Genomic DNA, 22,694 nt, shown 5'->3' on the forward strand with positions numbered 1-22,694 from the left:
TCTCATGACCAGCCTAGGATGCTGGGGACAATTCTAACCCGGATTCCCTACAAGGGTATTACAAACCTGTGTAGTACTGAAGATGGCATGTAACTATTAAATAAATATCAAAATGTTCACAAACTGTATTGCTGCCCTTGTGGAAGGGAAGCAGCAGATGAGGAAAGACTCATTTCTGTTCACGAGTAGATGTACACATCTTTGAAAGATAATCATGATAAAACTAACAAATAATTTTTCTTTGACATATTTTTTATTACAAAATATCATCTAATCATACAAACATCCATACTATAAAAGTGACATTCACAGCAAAACAAACACGGAATGGTGAATAGAAAAGTCCATATAAGGTAAATAACTTACTATCTGAGACCTGCTAACATGTTGAATATTTTAACACTGACACCATTTTGTGAGCATGGCCTTGGAGTTTTTGATGATGCTAAGCAATATTTGACCTGATACACTGTGGCTTGCAGAGTGTTATTGTGTCTTGAGCAGACAAAGCATTTGTCAGGCATGTCCGCAGTCATCATGCCAAGGATGGGACAACCCATTTTTGCATCCCTGACGTCACTGTAACAAGGGTCAAAACAGATCTGTTTTACTTGTTTTACAGAACCGTCCAGCCTAAATATAAGGAATTTTATGAAAAAAGATTCCATAAAATGTTTTTTTATTAGCCAAGCAATAATGAGATACAGGGCTTGTAAATCGATGTTTTGTATCATTACACCACTAGCCAATAGGTGGCATTTCATCAGATCTGCAGCCATGACACAGAAATAGTTTTACTCAAACAATCATACATGCTTACAGCTAAGACCCCATATACATGTTGTGCAGATGTTCACTTCGATGACAATGATATGATATCACAGTCTGTCTTACAATGTATAAAACATACAGACACTTCGGACATTTACACAAACACTATCTTGTTCAACAAGATTAACAAATACTCACATAATCACACAACCACATATTCTTTAACTTATTACCAGAGAATACAGTCCTGATTGCATCCTACATTATCCAGTGTAAATAATCTGGACCCATTATCCACCAAAGCTTCATTTCGGAAGTGACATCACAATCTCTATTACCAACTGAATGGTCTTGATGGTCGAGTGGACCGACCGTCTGCTCACAGAGCAGAAGATCGGTGGTTCAATCCCTGGTCACATCATACCCAAAGATGTTAAAAGATGGAACTTGTGTTCTGTTTATCTAGTCCCTGGTTTCAAAGCCACTAGTCCTCGAGCCCAAGAGACTTAATCTGTGGTCTTGTGATAGAACGCCCGCATGGAGAGCAGAAGGTCCGGAGTTCAAACCCGGCTGCGTGTAAGATGTTAAAATATGGTACTTGTTGTTACCCTGCCTGGCAATCGGGATTAGGGGGCTCAAACAAAGACTGGTCAGCTCGGAATCAGTATACGTGTCCAATTGGGGTACGCAATGAAACCTTGGCATCGTATCTCAATCAGCTAGCACCATAAAACTGACGTTAGGCCAGACTAGTACAAGCAGCCATACACACACTCAGACATGCACACGCTATAAAAGTGCATTAGTCTTGAAGTTGATGTTAAACCCCATTACATCTGACCTCACCAACTAAGTACAGACATTCTCTCACTCAAGATCTTGAAATCAACAACCCATTAAAATAGCTCTTCTTACGGAAAGTTCTGCACAGATCTAAAGTAAAAGAAATCACAGCCTCATGTGAACGAGTTCTCAGCATATTTAATTGAATCTTAGAATGTTATAGATGCATATCTAGCATAGAGTACTATAACTAGGGGGGCGGGGATCATTTGGCTACAAGACCTTCTATGTTCTAGTTGAGATGGCACACAAGGCAAGACAAGTATTGCTGATATCACTGCTTGTTTCAAGAACAGTGTATTTTGATTGGATGAATATTTTTAGCATTGTGTCCTTCAACAAAGATAACAAATGGTGCTATGGCCGTGAATGGGTCGGGATATATGTCATGATAGAAAGAAGATAAGTTACACTGGATAAACGAGGATGTCAGAACTGATGCTCTTACATCAGGTATTGTTCCTCAAAATTCAATATGTCTGTGGGCAAAGTGCAATAGTGCCAGGCACCGTAGCTCACCTGGCTATATAGTCAACTGTTTAATATGTTTACAATGACGGCTACTTAACAAAACTGTTTGACAACTTTAATATTCATAATATTTTCTGCTAAAATACAAAGAACAAATGTATAGATAAGGCTAAAAAAGATAATAGTCTTGGTTCTCAGGCACCGCCCACATCATCATAAAGTTCGCCACATGTTTTGTTTTTATTTCCATTTTTAAAACAAAAAATTCATTAATAATTCCAAGTCCAACTGTAGTCAAATACTGTATTCCAGTATTTTACTCCTCAATGAATACACTTATGTAGGAAGGCCCTTTCACAGGTTGATTGCATACAACTATTTATTTGGTTACACAACTGTTTGTTTGGTTACATACCAGTTTGAACAACAAAAAATAAAGAAAGAATAAAGACACCCCCTGCCTGCACCATTTGTTTAAAAAAACATTGCATGAGGACCAATTCTTTTATATTTTTTTAAGCCTAATAACCAAGTTACTACATTTCAGCAATGTTTCTTAACCTGCAACAAAAAACATTTTATCACCTTTTTTTTGTAAAAAGGAATTTTTTTTGGTTTTTAATACACTTATTACAAACTATTGGGTTGAATTTCAGCAAAACTGGTTCCACAGCTTCTGTCATGGTGGCGCTATATCAAGTCCTCTTGATCAAACTGAGCTGTCGTCATCAGTGGGAACAAACAATCATTCAGATTCAGCTTTACAAGATGACTACGACAGACAATAGGACAAACAGGCCGCACAAACAAACTTGACAGGCAGTTAGGTGAGCTAATCTAAATCATTGTCCTATCACAGTCAAATATTCTTATCCATTTTGTACCATTGGCCAAAATCATATGAAATGCAATCAGTTCTGAGATTTACTGTTTCAAAATGTCCTGTGATCCATGAGATTTGATAGTACAGTATTTGAATCTAGGGACCATCTAAATCTAAAACTGTTAACATTGGAATCATTAAGTTATGTTTATCAATATGTCCATTGTCTTTCCTGCTTATTTCAAAGGCTTAAAAGAATCAGAGATTTGATAGTCGTAACTCTACAACGGTCCGTGGACCAAGGCCTGTTTCAGTGACACTGCATAGTATATAGTGACTAGTGGTGGTGCGTTCAATCCTTCTTCTGCTTCCTCCTGCTGCGGAACCACTTGACGGCCTGCACCAGCGACGTGAACACGGGGATGCTGATCGGCAGGAACAGGGGGATATAGATGGCAAACCTGGAACAACATGGACAGGGGTGTCATACGGGCTGATCCACGAGACAAACTAGTGATTGATATAATGAGCAACAATAAGAGCCATCAGGGTACAATGACACTCAATCGCCCAAATCTGACCACCTGATCCATCAAGTCTCCTTGTACGAAAAGCATTGGTGGCTGGGGACAATTCAAAACCAGAATACCATCAAACCAATTTGATGAATTTGATAAGGAAGCATCAACATCCACAACACAATTTCAACAGTATTGTTTGTTTTGTTTGTTTGCTTATATTACTTATGGGGGATTCTCAGTTTGCTCGTATTCTCCCCAACTGATCATTTTGGGCTAGCATCCACACAAGTGGATCTTCTTCCCCCCTTCCATAAGTAATTCAAACCACCATTTTGCAAATTGCAACTTATCCTCTAGCAACCAGTGAAGCGCCCGTACCATCAGGGCAAGCTCGAGGTCTGGGAACCATGCTTGTAGCTTCACTGGACTACCTGGTCGCAGGTAGGCTGGCAGCCATTCTAACCGGTGCATTTATACTCGGCCGCGAGTATATGCACATCATTTTTTACCCAGTCAGGCTTAATTATGGTATGCATATTGCAGTATGCCTGACTGGGTCAGTATTACAATGAGAATCCCCCTGCCAAACATTAATAAATTTTTGTTGCTATTTCTTTGTTTTGTCATTTATAAATTGTTGATTAACACCACAATCAGCACATGATCAGCAATAATACAGCTATATGACAGCTGCCTGTAAATAATCAAGTCTATGCCAGACAATCCAGTATGGATATTGTGAGCAACAATCAACGCTGTTGGGGCACGGCACACAATCAACCAGGTCACGCCTGATCCCCTCTGTCACTTCTTATGACCAGCTTAGGTTGCTTGGGACCTATTCTAACCTGACTCAGTGCCTTTATAACATAACAAGAACACCAGCCATACAATCTTAAACCATTCATACTGACCACTGAGGGATGCAGTGAATGAGTTACTTGCGATATGCTGCAGTCAGCAATATTCCAGCTATGTCACAGCTGTCTATATATGATGGAGTGGATTGACTTACTTTTGATCTTCAGGGAAGTACAGCAGTTCTAGCAAGGAAGGATCAAAGAAAGCTTTCTCTGTAATCAAATGGACAAACTGGTTAACTTACATATACATGAATGTCCATATACAGTAGAACATGGATATAACGAACTGCAAGGGACCAGGGAAATCAGTTCGTTATATCCGTCGTTCGTTATACACGTTTTCGCTCGGAAACGTCCGCCACCTTGGATAAGACAAAACACAATACACGTAATTGCAGTGTTACACGTGAAATCTTCATGGCCTAATTTCACTGCAAGTTCGTCAGCTTTGGTCTTTCTTGGTTTTTATGCCAGCATCAACAGCATTAATAATTCTCAATTTCGTGTCTAAACTGATAGCTTCCCTCTTATTATTGCGTAATGCCAATTGTCAGTGACACTTGACACTGAGTAAGATTTCTCAGTTCGCTATACACGTCACTAATTAGTGATAGATGGGCTTGTCGGTGATCAGATATCAGTTCGTTGTATCCGTTAGTTCGCTGTAGAGGGTTCGTTATATACATAATTTTATATGATATTATATAGGAGATAAATTGGGGATTTTTTAACAGTTCGTTGTATCCGTTTGTTCGCTATGTCCGTGTTCGTTATATCCGTGTTCTACTGTACAAGACAAGCCAGTAATTTATCAACTGAGTGCCTGTAACTGTTTTTGCTTTGTTTTTTCCTCATCTTAGATCTTCAGTTAGATCTCGCAACACTGTTGCACTTCAAATACAGCACAAGAACAATCAATCTGTGATAGATTATTGAACACATCTTAAAAAACAGAGCTTATCAGTCCACTGTTGTATTCTCAGACCAGAGCAGGTGTTTACTTCTTGTAATATTCTTCAACCTGAAGCCAAGTATGGAGATGAGAAACACATAAAATAATGAAATACTCAAATCTCCCACCAACATGACATGACACCAGCTCACCACTAGACCTATATATGTGCCAAGTTTGGTTAAGGTTTTTGAGCTCTGCTCCAGAAACAAAACGTGACGGACGGACAGCACCCATTCCTATATCCCCCTTCCACTTCGTGGCGGGGATAATAACATGGCTGGCAACTCACCTGAAGCTATGAGGGCCTTCTTGGAGGAGAGAAACGCTTCCTCTAGTTGCCCCTCGGCCAGCTGTCTCAGACTCTCCCTGATGGCTGCCACGGACGATTTCACCTGCAATATGGCAGCCATAAAATACTATCATCCTAAAACTCCTTCATATCATGGAATCTTTCTAAACCAAACCCTGGCTAATCCGGATCTCTGTCAATACTGGATCCACCATCCCGATCTTACTACATTCATTCAAGTAAAATCTGTTTAAACTGCTAATACAGACTTCCTTCTCTCAGGATTCTAGACTGAAAATCTGTGACAATGGACATTTTATCATGTAATTGATGCTCCCCAATTAACTGACTTTCTCACAGCAAGTGATCAATGGATCGTGGCACATGAAAATGCAGACAAGAATGTAAGTCTTTAGGCGCTCTCTGGCTACAGTGAGTGAGTGAGTATGGTTTTATGCCGCTTTTAGCAATATTCCAGCAATATCACGGCGGGGGACACCAGAAATGGGCTTCACACATTGTACCCATGTCGGGAATCGAACCTGGGTCTTCGGCGTGACGAGCGAACGCTTTAACCACTTGGCTCCCCGACCGCCCCCTCTCTGGCTACAACGGTATGCACATACATATATGTATTATTTACTTTTTATCATACAGGTACACATCTTCGATCTAGACCATGTTGACTGTTCACTTTGCAAAAGATATCTTTGCTAGAATCAGAATTCTTTTTAATCCATGCTGCTGTCTAATCAGGATATAAATCGTGGTCCCATGTTAGTTGTTTTGGGATCTTTGATAAGAAATTAGAATGTGCTTGGGTCAAGTTTAATTGGAAAAAACAAATGCTAATACTGTAAAAGAGTGTGGTGTTAGTGTGTAATGTTTAGTAATTTTACAGTATTGAATTTATTCAGTCCTACATGTTCTCAGAAGGCTTGTCTGTAACAACTGTTCACAGTAGCCAGAAACTACATACACTACCCCGTGGGGACCTGGGGTAGAATGTGTCTTCAGCACTTATTGCTAGTCATAATGGGTGACTAAACTGAGCGAGCACCATGGGGATTCTAGGTCTGAATAGGACCCCAGCAACCTATGCTGGTCATAAAGGAAGACTAAATGGAGCGGGTGGTCAGGCTCGCTGACTTGATTGCATGTCAACATGCCCTGATGGCGCAGATCGTTGCTCATGATATAAATCATTGGATTGTTTTGTTCCAGGCTAGATTATTTACAGGCTGCCTTCACATAGCTGGAATATTGTTAAGTGAAGCATTAAACGCATGTATGCATAATGCAATTAATCAATTATTATTTAAAAAGTTTACAGTCAGATTTCACTGTAACCTTTATGCTTTTTCGAGTTGTACCTTATTCTAATCCTTTAAAGATGGAAGTGGGCGGGCAAACCATTTGTTTTAAATGTGACCAGTTCATTATCTGATCATAACTCGTTTTTTGTAAACTGGAGAATAAAAAAGTTGGTTAAGTATAACAATAACGAGCATTGGTGAAACCTACCTCAGTGCCGATGTCATCTTTAATGACGATGTTGCCGATCTCCCCCAGCAGCTGAGCGAGGGAGGACAACGTCCCTGCCGATGTGGCGATGTTCTCCACACAGAAGCTCCTCAACCATGCGTCCACCTCCTGCACAGAACGAAACAATGCTGATTTATACCCTTACAACATTTCCTCTATTGAGTTGTGGGGGGCACGGGTAGCCTAGTCGTCTCACGTGCCAGAGTTGCCTCCCTTGGGCACACCAGAAACCTATGATCAAATACCTGGTCGCCCAGATTATGTTTCTAGGTTTTCCATAACCATACGCATGCTTGTGGGTTTCACTTCTAAAACCTGTGTCACTGTGGTCTTTCCTCCCACATTCAGCTGACACAAAACTGGAATACTGTTCAAAGCGGCCTTAAACCCAACTCACTCAATCACAAATGCATAGTTCCAACAGAGGTAAGTTATTCTTGATATTACCCAGTCTTTTAAAAAATGTAGAAAAATGTGGGTTTCCTGATCTCAAGTGGAGATTGCTGCTTAGCATGCTTAGTTTATTGTTGGAATAAAACAATTTGTTGAGCTGGGGTGAAATGGGGTTTAATGTCACATTGAAGAAGATTGCACTCATATCAAGTATATAGTGGTGTGCATGCACGTGTGTGTGGCTGCTTGTACTAGTCCAGACTAATGCCAGTTTTATAGTGCTAGCCCACTGAGATACCATGCTGCAGTTTAACATGAATACCCAACTCAGACACATTATATGGACTCCGAGCCGACCAGTCCTTGTTTCATCCCCTTAATACCGAGTACGAGGCAGGGTAACAACAAGTACCATCTTGTAGCATCTTGTAGTATGATGCTGCTGGAGATCAAACAATTGATAGGGCATTCTTCACAAACTATGAAAATAATGGAACAATTTGAAGGATCGAGAATCAGCATGAAGCAATAATTCTAATACTCAGTGAGAATTACTGAAAATAACTTTACCTATTTCCACATTTGAAGGGGTAATAATGCAAGTTACCCAACACTTACCCATGCTGTGATGCCCTGGTTCTCCAGATCAGCAAACGACAGATCGACACTGGCCACCTGCAATATTTTAGCCATACAGAGAGTCATGTAATATACAAACATCGCTTTCTTAGAGATGTAGGTAAAGGCCCGTATTCTGGGCCCTGTTCCACAAAGCAGTCATAGAGCTAAGACGATCGTAACTCATACTGTACCACAGACTAGCGACAGTCATGGCGCTACAACTGCTGTTTGAGCTGGGACCCGGGGGATGGGATTTTTCTTTGAGACATGTGCAAGGAGAAGCCAAACCTTTTTCTTAACCGCAGCATTTTCTAAGAACAAGGCCACTTTTGGGGGGATATTATACGGTGGCAGTGGCCCAAGAATCATCATATATGTGTAGCCGTGCCCTTCATCCCAGGAGTTGATTTCATAGTACTTGTAAGTCATTAGAATATGTCTATTACCTTTCATCATGTTTATAATAATATTTAAAAGTTTACTTTGTTAAAAAAACGTCCACTTTCAGTGGGTCAGAAAAGGCTCATGTCACACTACATTCTTTTGAGATTTACTCTTGATGTGAAATATTGTGAGAGACAAACATTACATTCTTGCAACACTGAGAAGGAAGAACATATATGCTGACTGGAAAATGAGTGACTGACTGTAAACTAGTGACAGAAAGTAGATGAGACACTGCCTGTAAATGAGTGATGGACTGACTGTAAATGAGTGACTGCCTGTAAATGAGTGATGGACTGACTGTAAATGAGTGACTGCCTGTAAATGAGTGATGGACTGACTGTAAATGAGTGACTAACTGCCTGTAAATGAGTGATGGACTGACTGTAAATGAGTGACTAACTGACTGTAAATGAGTGACTGCCCGCAAATGAGTGATGGACTGACTGAAAATGAGTGACTGCCTGTTAATGATTGATGGACTGCCTGTTAATGAGTGATGGACTGCCTGTAAATGAGTGATGGACAGCCTGTAAATGAGTGATGGACTGACCTCAAATGAGTGACTGAGTGTAAATGAGTGACTGTAAATGAGTGGCTGATTAAACATCCACAATCCCTACCTGGGCCTGCAGGTTGAGCAACATCCGCATCTGAGTGATGAACACCTCCATCATCTTCCTGACATCAATGTTGACGGGGTGGGGAAGACTGGAGTTGGGGGGGACCTCCGCGTTGGATATCCAGATCCCTCCCCACCGAGGACTGAAGAATGCATTGCTGGCAACGGCTTTGTCTGAAATAGAGGACCATCAGTACAGCCTGTTGTTTTGTTTGCTTGTTCCTTGTTTAACGTCGCACTCAGCAATATTCCAGCTATATGATGGTGGTCTGTAAGTAATTGAGTCTGGACCAGACATTTCTGTGGTCAGCATCATGAGCATTAATCTACGCAATTTGGATACGATGATATGCATCATCCTTGACTCAGAGTGGTCTTGAACTCGATCAGTATGTACACTAGACAACAATTACCTGATTTATCCTTGACGTAGAGTGGACTCTGGTCTCGTGTGGGTATGTACACTAGACAACAATTACCTGATTTATCCTTGACGTAGAGTGGACTCTGGTCTCGTGTGGGTATGTACACTAGGAAGTTCAGCGCAGGGTTGTTGGAGGTGTGGGAACCTGTCCACAGAACAAGCAATCAGGAACATAACAGGACAGGGCATACAAGTATGTTGGGTTGACGTTTCTTAATTTGTTTTTTAATTAAAGCTGCACCCAGATATATTCCTACTATATGACAATGGCATTTAAATAATCATTTCTGGGACTGACAATCCAGTGCCTGACATTATAAGCAACATTCCAAACAAATGATTTTGTTCACGACAAATTTTTATTCAGGACATGTTAGAGCAAATAATTTATTTCAGGGGGTAACACCCCAGGACAAATTATCTTCTTGAAAGAAATCCCAGCCCTTCCCCTACCAGAATGTCCAATGGTCAGTCCATAACCTTTCTATTAACCAGGGCACCTTTCCATGAAGCGATTGTAGCTCTACGATTGGCGGAAGTCTATGCAAAACTATGGGAGTTACGAAACCTGACCAGGACTTATAGGAATACAAATACAGAGGAGTGATCACAGCATGTCAGCACTGGTGAAGAAATGCTGAGGATCGTAATTTAGGCAAATCTAGGATTCAGGCAGATCCTGCCCAGGCTAAGGGAAGCAACTCCGTACAGAACACAAACAGAAAAGAATCTACAGAAGATGAGTTCTTACCTAGTTTGGACTCCAGTGGTGTGATGAGATGAGGCAGGTCCTGCTCTGTGTAGAAGGAGTCCCCGGTCACCGTGTTCCTCTGCGGGCGACGCATCAGACCCGTAAAGTACAGGACCTACAACATCCCCCAGTTCTCTAACAAGCTGATGATTGGGTAGCCTAGTGGTTTAAGCGTTTGCTCGTCACGCCGAAGACCCGGGTTCGATTCCCGACATGGGTAAAATGTGTGAAGCCCATTTCTGGTGTCCCCCGCCGTGATATTGCTGGAATATTGCTAAAAGCAGCGTAAAACCGTACTCACTCACTCACTCACTCACAAGCTGATTACCAACACTAATGTGAGTAGTTATAATGAGCTTGCCTCTATACACTCGGTGCATGCTCAAAGTGTAAACATTATGGATCAGTGTGCCTCGATTTTCATTCTCAGCACCCTGGGGAGTATACAACCCAAGCTGCCCATTAGGTGCTAGAAGGTTAACAGTCACACTACCATCTCATCCTACCGGGTACCCACTCACTGCTGGGTGAGCAGAGACATAACTCACTTGCCTGGGGAGATATCACATTGGTTACATGTGATCAGACAGGCAGAGATGGATACAGGGTCCTAGTAGCAGGGGTTATTGAGGTCCGCAGACACAATCATCAACCCCACCCATCTTTCTTGACTTTCCTAGTTCAGGATATTATGTATAAGTATTTAATTTAGCATATGAAAGAACTGCCTGACTGTACATATCAAAGGATGAGGTAAAAAGGACAAAAATAATGTTTCACTCCCTTTCACCAATTATTTGTTGATCAGCACTATTCTAGCTATATAATGACGACCCGTTAATTGGGATACCATGACACGCAATTATTAAAGTCACTGAGAAAGATCATAAGACCTGGCGATATGACCTGTAACACCTGACATGGCAATATGACCTGTAACACCTGACCTGGCCATATGACCTGTTACACCCAACCTGGCAATATGACCAGTAACACCTGACATGGCAATATGACCTGTAACAACCAACCTGGCAATATGACCTGTAACACCTGACATGGCAATATGACCTGTAACACCTGACATGGCAATATGACCTGTAACAACCAACCTGGCAATATGACCTGTAACAACCGACCTGGCAATATGTCCTGTAACACCCAACCTGGCAATATCACATGTAACAACCAACCTAGCAATATGTCCTGTAACACCTGACCTGGTAATATGACCTGTAACACCCAACCTGGCAATATCACATGTAACAATCAACCTAGCAATATGTCCTGTAACACCTGACCTGGACATATGACCTGTAACACCCAACCTGGCAATATCACATGTAACAATCAACCTAGCAATATGTCCTGTAACACCTGACCTGGTAATATGACCTGTAACACCCAACCTGGCAATATCACATGTAACAATCAACCTAGCAATATGTCCTGTAACACCTGACCTGGTAATATGACCTGTAACACACCTGACCTGGCAATATGACCTGTAACACCTGACATGGCAATATGACCTGTAACACCCAACCGGGAACAGTAACCTGTAACCTGGCCCGGGTTCCCACAAACTGTTTTGCCCCCTTCTCTTACTGATGATAGGGTGGGGTAAAATGACATATGTATACTGAAAAAAAAGGCATGGATCATGAATATTCTTGTGTATATATTCTTAATGACATTGTGTGCTCAGTCTTCACAACAACAAAATTATTATATTTCCAACCTCACGTCACAATAAGATTTGAATGATGTCAACAATGCCGCAAGATGATGGAAACAACACATGACGTGATATGACCCTAGGTCACATATCTTTTTCATGAACCCCGATATGTTTGCCCTTGTAGGTAATAAATTCATATACGCTGACTTGACTGCAACAGATTCTAGCATCACCCACAAGCAGCAAGGGACAACCCTGCCATGTACCATTATGTGTTCCAGCCTTAGCATTCAATCACACGGTTTGTTCTAAGTAGTCTAACACCTACCCAGTGGAAATATGAGTGAGTGAGCATGGTTTTACGCCGCTTTTAGCAATATTCTAGCAATATCACGGCGGGGACACCAGAAATGGGCCTCACACATTGTACCCATGCCGGGAATCAAACCTTGGTCTTCGGCGTGACGAGCGAACGCTTCAACCACTAGGCTACCTGACCGCCCCCAGTGGAAATATGAAAACCCACTTCCCGAATTCGACAAATATAGACAACACATGACCATGTATCTGGACTCCCTGACAACTCACCTGTGACGTCAGGGTAAAGTCTGCAAAGGCATCCAGCTTACTCAGGAATGGTTTCAGATAAGCTGCAACACAAACACAATTGTGTTACTTTTGACAAACACTGAAAATGATGCAATGAGATGAACTTTCAACTGGTTTCATCATGCAGTTCAGTAGTGGTCAAGAACATTAGCAATGAACCAATCTGGGATTCGAACAGACCATCATAGGATCCTAGGACACCCAAGTTACATAACTCTGTACATTACTGGTTCTCAGCTATTGTCAATATCAGTACAACATTCCAAGATAACTGCATGATACTTTCAATTCAAGCACAATACCACTGACCACCATATTCTGCATAATATGCCGGGGCAATAGATTTTTATGTTTCCATTTAGTCGTATGTTCAGGACCTAGTGTACATACCACCAATCCCAGCCTTGATGTCCCACTGTACGTCCAGAATGTCTGGCTGAGGGTTCACCAAGGTGAAGGTCATATCATATCCTGGCGTTGACCTTAGCGACCTCATGCTCTCCTTGTCAGGCTAAATAGCAATAAATAAAAACACAAGTTACAGGAAACAGATCAAACACGATAAATTAATAAAAAAACATGCAAAGAAAACAAACAAGTTTAACATGCTTAATGACAGAAAAGCCGAACAAATCACTACATTTTCAAGCATGCCAAACGCTCAAACATCAGATGATCATTGGAGACAATTCATGGAGGCCTTCCCATGTAGGGCTACAAAATGAAATACTGTATATCGCTGTATATAAGGTGGGTGGAGTGAGTGAGTGAGTGAGTGAGTGAGTGAGTGAGTGAGTGAGTGAGTGAGTGAGTGAGTGAGTGAGTGAGTGAGTGAGTGAGTGAGTGAGTGAGTGAGTGAGTGAGTGAGTGAGTGAGTGAGTGAGTGAGTGAGGGAGGGAGGGAGGTAGGTTATAGTACCCATGTGGAAAATCGAACCCGGGTCTTCAGTGTGACGGCCCAACACTTTAACCATAAGGCTACCCGACCGCTCATTCACTCTTATGGCCAGTTACAAATATAACTCATAGTGTAGCCCACAGTAACCTTACTATCAAGATGTGCACCATATTTTGACACATTTTTTAGTCACAGTCCTACTCAAAAGCATACAGAATATATACTACTCAAAAGAAGTTAACACTGGTTAAGGACCAAGTATATATTGAGGTACATTACCGATCACCATCGACCTCCTTTACAGTTTACCACAAACACACAATTGTGATGATAATCAAGACATTTGCAGTAACCATGGTAACCTCATTACCTTCAAAGACCTTGCCCCTTTAGCAGCAATGAGACTCTTCTTCACTGCAGCCTCCCTGACGATCACATCCTTCAGCACGGAGGACACCGCCCTGCCCAGTGTGGCCACATCTGAAGTTACAAGTGAGGTGAGGTGAGGTGAGGTGAAATTGGGTTTAACATCGCGTCCAAGATTATTGCACTAATATAGCAAAGTGCATGTATGTGTGTCTGCTGCTTGTACTAGTGCGGACTGATGCCGATTTATAGTGCTAGCACACTGAGATACCATGCCGCAGTTTAACATGAATACCCCACTCGGACACAGTATACTGACTCCAAGCCGACCAGTCCTTGCTTTAGCCCCTTAATGCCGAGCGTCAGACAGGGTAACAACAAGTACCATCTTTTAACGTCTTTCGGTATGACGCGGCCGGGGATCGAACTCCGGACCTTCCGCTCTCTGGGCGGACGCTCTACCTCTAGACCACGGAGGCGGTCTCTGAAGTCACAGGCACAAGAAAACACAACTAAATAGCCTGCAAGGCATGTCTTGTGATAGTCTAAAAATTTTGTCAGAGAGATGCTGGGGAGATGGAAGATATGTTCGACAAAAAGTATTCTGTACATGTTCTTTGACTGAAGACTTGATTTCATACAGACCCCAGGAGATACAAACTTTTCAGGCAAATATTACAATTTTCAAAGACCCTGACTTAAAACATACAGCTCAAGAACATCAAGGTGAGGTGGTGAGATGAAATGGGTTTTTACGTCATGTTCAAGATTTTTGCACTTATATAGCGACATACATGCACGTGCACGCATGTGTGTGTGTGAGTGGCCACTGAGATACCGCAGTTTAACATGAATACCCTATCCAGACACAGTATACTGTTTTAGCCCCTGAATGCCAAGCACCAGACAGGGTAACAACAAGTACCATCTTTTAACCATCTTTTAACGTCTTTAGGAATGACGCAGACAGGTTCGAACCCTCGACCTTCCTCACTCTGGTTGGATGTTCTACCGCTAGACCATGGAGGCAGTCAAGGATTTCAAACACTATCCCTGCCAAACATTGATTCCAAGTAAGCTAATGATGCTGTAAGAGATGACTAAAGCGGATTGATTGGCAAGCTCTGTGACTTGGCTGACTGCCTGTCATCTTACACAGTGTACGACGTTGCTCATCATATCAACCATTTGTTTGTCTGCTCCAGGTTAATTATTTACAGACCACTGTCAGAAAGCTGGAATATTGCTGATGGTTCCGCAAAACAGCTAATTATTTCACACACTGTCACTGACGCAACAAACTCAAAGTAACATAAGCAGAAAGCATGTGATATATGTTTTCAATACGTCTACAATCGACGTGTGTTATAACAGCCTACCTTGGCCAGCAGGGTTCAGGAAAGTGATCCTATTGCAGCCAATGAATGTTCTTGTGGTGATCAGCTTGGATTTCCCCTTCAGTAAAACAACAAAGTATTTATTTCGTTCACCTCCTAGATGACTGGTAAGCTTTCTGTCGAGTTCTGAAACAAGGAAACTACACATGGTTATCTGTGATACTCTGATAATAAAAATGTTAGTATTGCTCCTCTAGCAAATGCAGGCAACAGGTCAAGACAACGACGTACAGTTAGTCAAATAATATATATTATGATATAGAATTCATGTGACTAAAAACATTGTGTGTAACACTCTTTTGGGATTCAGGATTAGAAGTGGCAACTTGATGGACTGGGTGGTCAGGTCAATGACTTGACAAATAGCATGTCACCATACCTTGGTGGCATGGATGGCTGCTCATAATATTAATCACTGGACTGGCTGGTGCAGATTCCTCGTATTGCCAGAATATTGCTGAGTGCAGCGTTAAACAACACGCACATACACACACAAAACCAGCTGCCACAATATAGCTGGAATACTGCTGAGTGTGGCATTAAACAAAAAACAAATAAACAAACTACCTGCCAATCTACAGAACCAAGGCAGGGCACTCTGGATAGAGCTTCACACATTGTGGGGGTCAAACCTAGGATTACCATCTCAAGCCATGCTTCTTCCACTAAGCTACACCATGAATAATTCAATATGGTAACAACTGTTAACAATAGCATTTCGTCTGAATGATGTGACAGGATGTTTTGAACCACTGGTCTTTTGTATTAAAGTTTGTCTGTTTGTTGTTTAACACTGCACTCAGCAATATTCCAGCTATATGACAGCGGTCAGTAATTAATCAAGTCTGGACTAGACAATCCAGTGATTGACATCATGAGCATCAATCTACGCAATTGGGATACCATGACATGCATCAACCACGTCAGTGAGCCTGACAACCCAATCTCGTTAGTCGCCTCTTAAGAGAAGCATAGTCGCCTTTTACGGCAAGCATGGGTTGCTGAGGCCTATTCTACCCCGGATCTTCACGGGTCTTGTACAAGAAACTAATACCTTTTATAGAACTGGCTACTTTTAGCATAACCAGTTCTTCATTGACTGGTTCCCGGGCTGATATTCTGTAGGTTGGTATAAGTGTCTTCTTTTTTTCTGAAACAAACACGATTATTAACATGATTAATAATGTCACAAAAACATCTTCATCTCAACAAAGCTTTGTCCTCATTGTACATGCTGTGTACTTAAGTATACATAGTCCAGACGTTATAAATGTTTCAACCAATGCTGGCTCATTGCTCATAGCAGCTGGTATATCACAGCGAGATATTGCTCAGTAGAATGTGATAGAGGGATGTGAAAGTGGCAGGTCTTAAGACATTTAATTCAAGCATGATTGAACATTGCAATAATACACCCATCTTCCTGGGGCAAGGGCATTAACTGACTATAAAAGTCCAGTTTCCACCCTTGCTGAACTAGGCCTGAATTTCCAGGTTAATCAGCCACCAGTGACTATTACAAGTTATGTCCCTTCCATGTCCCTGCTAACGACCAATCAGATTTCACCTACCATCATGATCATATCACTTGCACTTGATACAAAACAAAATGGCGGTGCCAAGTCAAGACAATCTGACTGATAATCAAGATGTATATTGTCATAAAACGGGCCTCACTCTTACCTTACTAAGTGCATCAAATCACTTGAGCACCTTGAATAAAAGCATGAAAATATTTGCAAAACATCTGTACATGCCCAGTTCGTGGTACACATGCTTTGTAATTCCTACAGTTGACTTAAATGCATGTTGAAATCCATGTTGTTTACAAACTGGACGTCTTGTCCGTTACATGATTTTGATAGGACTATGCATAGACTCGATAGTCCAGCCAAAACGTAACTCCAGAATTCCAGCCTAGTTTGGCACGGGTGGAAACTGGACTTTTATAGTCAGTTAACCCCTTTCCCTTGGGGAGATGTCCTGAGTTTGGCGAGGGCCACTCAACATATATTTTTAAATACACCAAACAACTGTGCCCTGCCAGCAAGTCTACGCCACACCTTCTCAGAAAACATGGGAAAAACTCCCATGCCTTTACCATTAAGGGCAGTTGTTCAATACATAGGGTTACACTGTCAAAAGACCAATGTAAAGCCACTGATTCAATAATGTAAAAGATACTTGACTTTTCTACATTAAACGTTCAGCTTAATCATTATATAGAAGTCGTCCACAATCTCATTAAAATCAGATCTTAGTTCTCGCTACCATTAAACAAAGATCTGAGGACATCCCATTAGGGGTCACGCCAGAACGACCTTTCATCCGACCAATCAGTGCGTCGCTTACCAGATTATGAAAGTGACAGTCGGAATATGCAATCATGCAATCTCGAAAACTTTAACATGGGGTATTCCGAACGATAGTTATGGGTTTAACAACTGAATCCTTAAAAACTAGACCATTAGCCATTCCAGAATGTTTTTTTGTTCAGGTTTCAAATTTGTAATCGAGAATTTGTCATAATATGTTTCAAAGCGTAGTCGCCAATTTGAAATTTGTGCCGTGAAGCACGAGAAAGCTGCCTTCTGATTGGTCATTCTATTGGTCGGTCAAAGTTCGCGCAAGATCGGTCTGACGTGACAAGTAATGGGATGTCCTCGGATCTTTGTTTAGCGGTAGCGAGAATAAGATCTGATTTTAATGAGATTGATAACCGTCCACAGTCCTCCAACATAGCTTAGCACCTCCCTATACACTCACTGACCACATGCATCGTTGAATGTTCGACAAAATAACTGATGCTCCCTTGGTCAATGTCACACAAGAAATACACAATCTGATTGGCTGAATTGTATACACTTTAAGGTTTGATTGACATTTGTGGACCTGTCTATTCAAATACCTAACATCATGATCATAAATCATGCTATATTATATCTATTGCGTCAATGTGTCAAAAATCAACATTTATACCTGATGATAGACTTGATTGGACCTCCTTGCTCAGCTGAGATAAATCTATGCTTCCATCAAAACTGATCACCTCTACATTGACCTGGTACTCAATCTGAAACAGAGCCAGGACATTGACACGACCTGTATAAATGATGCATAAATATGTGAACAGGCGATAACCAGGAATATTGATCTATAAAATACTTCATTACAACATTAGAAATTGGCACTAGTCCTGTAGTCCTTGCCAAACTGGCCAATAGTTAAGGTATCATAAGAACTAGTTTTGCCTATATGTTATCATTATAAGGACTATATGGTTAAAAGCGTTAGTCTCTACCCCTGACTTCACAGTCCAAAACAAATCTGATAAAATAAATGAGTGCATCGTATTTTAGCAAATCTAAAATTAGGGTATTTGGTCTTTTTCTTCAAATATAAATCCTTTTTATTTTACAAAATCCCCCCCACACACACTCACAAAGATGAAAGATCTTTAACAGTTTACCATGGTTTACAAGTTATACTCTGGAAACAATATACGGATGGACAGACAGACCAGGTGATGACGATATCCCCCCGCATTATATGCCGGGTTATAAAAAGCTATGGTGCAACTCGAGATATATGAGAAAAGAGATTGACATGTTTAACATTCTTATTAATATAGACATATTGTATGGGACACTAATAAATATTATTCCTTTGATTCGATTAGTAGTTCATATTGTAACATCTTTTGTACCTTTGTGGCTGCAAGTGTTGTGATCTCCTCATAGGGTAGAGGCACCCGGTACACCTCTGTAGTTTTCCACCACAACGGCAGCCCAACTATGACACAGATCAGTCCGATGCCCAGTGCGGCATATGCCTGGGTGTTCTTTTCTGTAAAGAAACATCAGCATGATCAGCACACACTTACATCTCAACTCATCATGTGTGTTTGCTTACTTTGTGACCAGGGAAATGTGAGCAATCCATGATTGTAGCTTCAATGAGCACTGCATGAGTAAACATGTCGGGGCAAGAATTGCAAGCTTGAAGCTTGGCTAGAATAATTGTTTAATTAGCCAACACTTAACTATGGCACCATGGGTACTATCACTAAGAATTAGTTCTCGATTTGGATGATAAAAGAGTGAAGAGGCAAAGGGTGGCCAACCTTAAGTATCGTGAAGGGGTGTGTGATAGGAAACAACAACTGGCTAGCGACTAGTTATCGCGGAGGACCAAATATCACCAACTCCCTGTTATAGCACGCACATGGTCACATTTCATTTTACTATTGCTTGTTTTCATTAGAAGAGAGAAATATTTATCCGAAAATGATGAACAAAACAGACTCCTGTAATGGAATATCTAATACAACTTTAGAAAAGACCCAAGGGCAGTGTCACATGATTAATTCACGTGAAATATAAATCAAACAATACGATGATGAACTTTCAGTTCTGTCAGTGCTTTCTATCTTTCTCTGTCATTTCTTGCCCAAAATACAATTTTGAAACCTATTTGAGCTATATTTCCAAAAATGCTTAACCTGTAGATATCACGAAATCCATAGTAGCCTGCAACCTTGGGGTATCGCTTTACTTGTCATGTACGCTAAACGGAACAAAATGCACTCACTAACCTTTATGATTATTCGTATTCTCTGTATCAGATATCATTCATTTTATCAAACAATGCATATTTTACTGATAAAAGATCATTATTTACATTAGTAGCTCCGAGTAAAAGCCGGGCCTCGCGCTCTGTTTGACAAGGGAGAGAACTCCATCGTATCGCGGTACAGGGTAAAGTTGTGTATGGAGGTCCGAATTGGACAAAAAGAGGACATAATTCTACCAACCACTTGATATGATCATGCCAGACATCAGTGATTTGTCCAGACAAGAGCAAAGACAGCACAAGTAAAATTCTAAATGTGTTATCAGCAATAGGTATTCAATGCATTTTTACCGAAAAGTAAGAGAAAAATATTTTTATAAGTCAACAACAAAATATCAGAAATGATATTTTAAGATTGTTTAAAAAAAATTGGATGACAATAATTTGTCACAAAATGGAAAAATGTTAAAAGTCAACAATAAATATATAAAAAGCACTCCTAGTATGCCCAAAGTATGTATTTATCTTTTGGTTACTAGTGAAGAACGTATTTCTAAGTTTGTCATTATGGCCCTTATGATCTCCCAATAGATTCTGGGCACAGAGCGGGGAAAAATGTACGGACTATGTAACTTCTGTTACCTCATTAGTCGCCATGAATATGCAGATGATCTAGTTCAGGTCGATAGAGAAAGTTTACATGGGGAACTGCGGGTTATATTGTTGGCCATTGATAGATGGGGGTAAGGCAATATTACAACAGATGCCAGAAAAATGTATCAACGGATTAATAACTCCTTACTTACAGCAGACCGAACATTCCGAGGAAATTGAAATTGTTTACGAAGTGAGCACTTCCTGGTTACCGATTTGCATTAATAGACAGCCGCTAAGAGGCGTGTCCCGCGTGAACTATTGGAAATCACAAATGCCGCAATACGATGAATGCCGCGGTACCATGGGGTCCGAGTATACATATTGTTAGGGATAGGCATGTGAAGATTGAATTTTAGGAATATTGGTTTTTGTCAGTTTGCAGATGACAAATTGATAACAGCAGTTCTTATTCATTTTTATAAATTAAAAAACTGAGGGCGATACCCGAGTTGGGTTTAACGCCGCTATTAACAGTATTGCAGTTATATCGCGGCGTGTCAGCTTAATGTGGGAGGAAAGCCCGAAGTGATGCAGGTCTCAGACGTTTACCACTTTGGTGAAACCCACGAGCACGGGTATGGTGATGACAAACCTAGAAACATAATCGGGGCGAATCAGGATTCGAACCCACAATCATAGGGTTCTGGCGTGCCCAAGAGACGCAACTCTGCACACCTAATCGCGCCGCTTTAGACGACTGGGCCACCCGTGCCTCTTGGTCGATAGGAGAGGAGATCAAGGGATAATGACAGTAAGCTACCGGAACACTTCCACAACTAAACCTAGACATCGAGGAGGGAAGTAATATCAGGGAAACCGGTGCCAGCGACTAGGAGCTACGCCCGGTAAAATGTAGGACTCATGTTAAGGATATCACAAGGTTTAGGGAGCATTTCACGGCGATATCCGGGATAGCTCCATGCCGCAGAGTACCGATTTGGTTCCTGGTGGAAAAAAAAACATCCCGGTGGAAGCGTGAAATCACAGAGATAAATAAGTCCAACAACATGCGTCAGATAAACGCCTTACCCTGTTCTTCACTTAAATCTTTACCCATTTTCTATTGACAAATCACAGTAATATTTCTACACAACACGACGCCGGAAGTTGATACCAAACTTAATCGTTATTTTGAAGAGGTGTTCTAAGGGAGGTAACTCTCTGACGGAACACTAAGGTCAAGTTGTTGTTCACTTGTGATATTACGGACTTAAATTCCAGTAATTAAATCCATCTGGAATGCATAGATACGGGTTTTTCAATATCATTTGCATAAACGTATATTTTAAGAAAAACGCAGTTGAAAAAAGACAGCAGCTGCTATTTCAAAAACGAATTGTGAACTGCATTATTTAGAGGAGCGAACATAAAATCCAATTGGACTGTGATGCTCATCATGCGTTGAGCGTCTTTTGCGGACAAATTACAGCGGTGCTGCCTGGAATTGACTAGTCTGTCTCCCAGACCCTAGAGAAATTTTAAAAAACATTCCAACTCAAGTCCAGAATGATTAAGCTAGTCAAGATTTCTTTAGCCATCCAGGCATTGGATTTTTTGTTGTTGATATATTGAAATAAGATAACTTTATTTCTTAGACTAAATGTTTGTCTAGGAATGAACTTACCGATGTAGGAGGATCAGGTCACTCCCAGGATCAAATCACTCCCCCTGGATCATAACAGTCCCCGTTTGCTGGATGAAAACGCACCCCTTATACTTTCTGCATACCCTAATTAATTAATTACCCAAATCTTTAAATTGGCTATATATACGGTTTAAATGCTTCATTTATACGTCACGATTTCATAAAAAAACGACTTGAAAGCTCTATTAAATATTATGCGTGATAAAACAAGCATTGAAAGATATCGATTAATAAAAGGTAATACAATTTCCTTGAAAGAATGGATATTTGTTATCAGCCTTAGGTATTTTATTTAATCTATATACTTATAAATATATGTAAGGAATGTATACTACTGAATAATAAAACATTGTTCAACTCAAATCAGTCAGTTTAGATCAACAATTTGGTGATGGCTTGGTATACTTCCGATACTACTACTACTACTACTACTACTACTACTACTACTACTAGTGAAATTTAAGGGTAGCGATTTAACCCTGCCACACCGGCTTACATATTAAGGTGACTATTACAAACTGACTACCTGTTCACGCG

The 22,694-nt window shown here is 40.9% G+C and overlaps 1 protein-coding gene across 1 annotated transcript; it reads right to left on the reverse strand.

Moving 5' to 3' along the window:
* Positions 1 to 446: 446 nt before the first annotated feature.
* Positions 447 to 21,630, reverse strand: LOC124149158 (GPI transamidase component PIG-S-like). The gene is made up of 16 exons (XM_046520547.2): positions 21,542 to 21,630; positions 18,990 to 19,129; positions 18,263 to 18,356; positions 16,338 to 16,433; positions 15,266 to 15,409; positions 13,891 to 14,000; positions 13,014 to 13,134; positions 12,603 to 12,664; positions 10,337 to 10,451; positions 9,641 to 9,730; positions 9,163 to 9,335; positions 8,093 to 8,149; positions 7,061 to 7,189; positions 5,537 to 5,639; positions 4,445 to 4,502; positions 447 to 3,369 (listed from the first exon to the last, which is right to left on the reverse strand). The coding sequence occupies exons 1-16, from the start codon at positions 21,567 to 21,569 to the stop codon at positions 3,261 to 3,263; spliced, it is 1,629 nt and encodes a 542-aa protein (XP_046376503.2). The 5' UTR covers positions 21,570 to 21,630; the 3' UTR covers positions 447 to 3,260.
* Positions 21,631 to 22,694: the final 1,064 nt, after the last annotated feature.

Source organism: Haliotis rufescens, unplaced genomic scaffold, assembly GCF_023055435.1.
Source record: "Haliotis rufescens isolate VD_foot unplaced genomic scaffold, xgHalRufe1.0.p SCAF_96, whole genome shotgun sequence".
Classification (NCBI taxonomy): domain Eukaryota; kingdom Metazoa; phylum Mollusca; class Gastropoda; order Lepetellida; family Haliotidae; genus Haliotis; species Haliotis rufescens.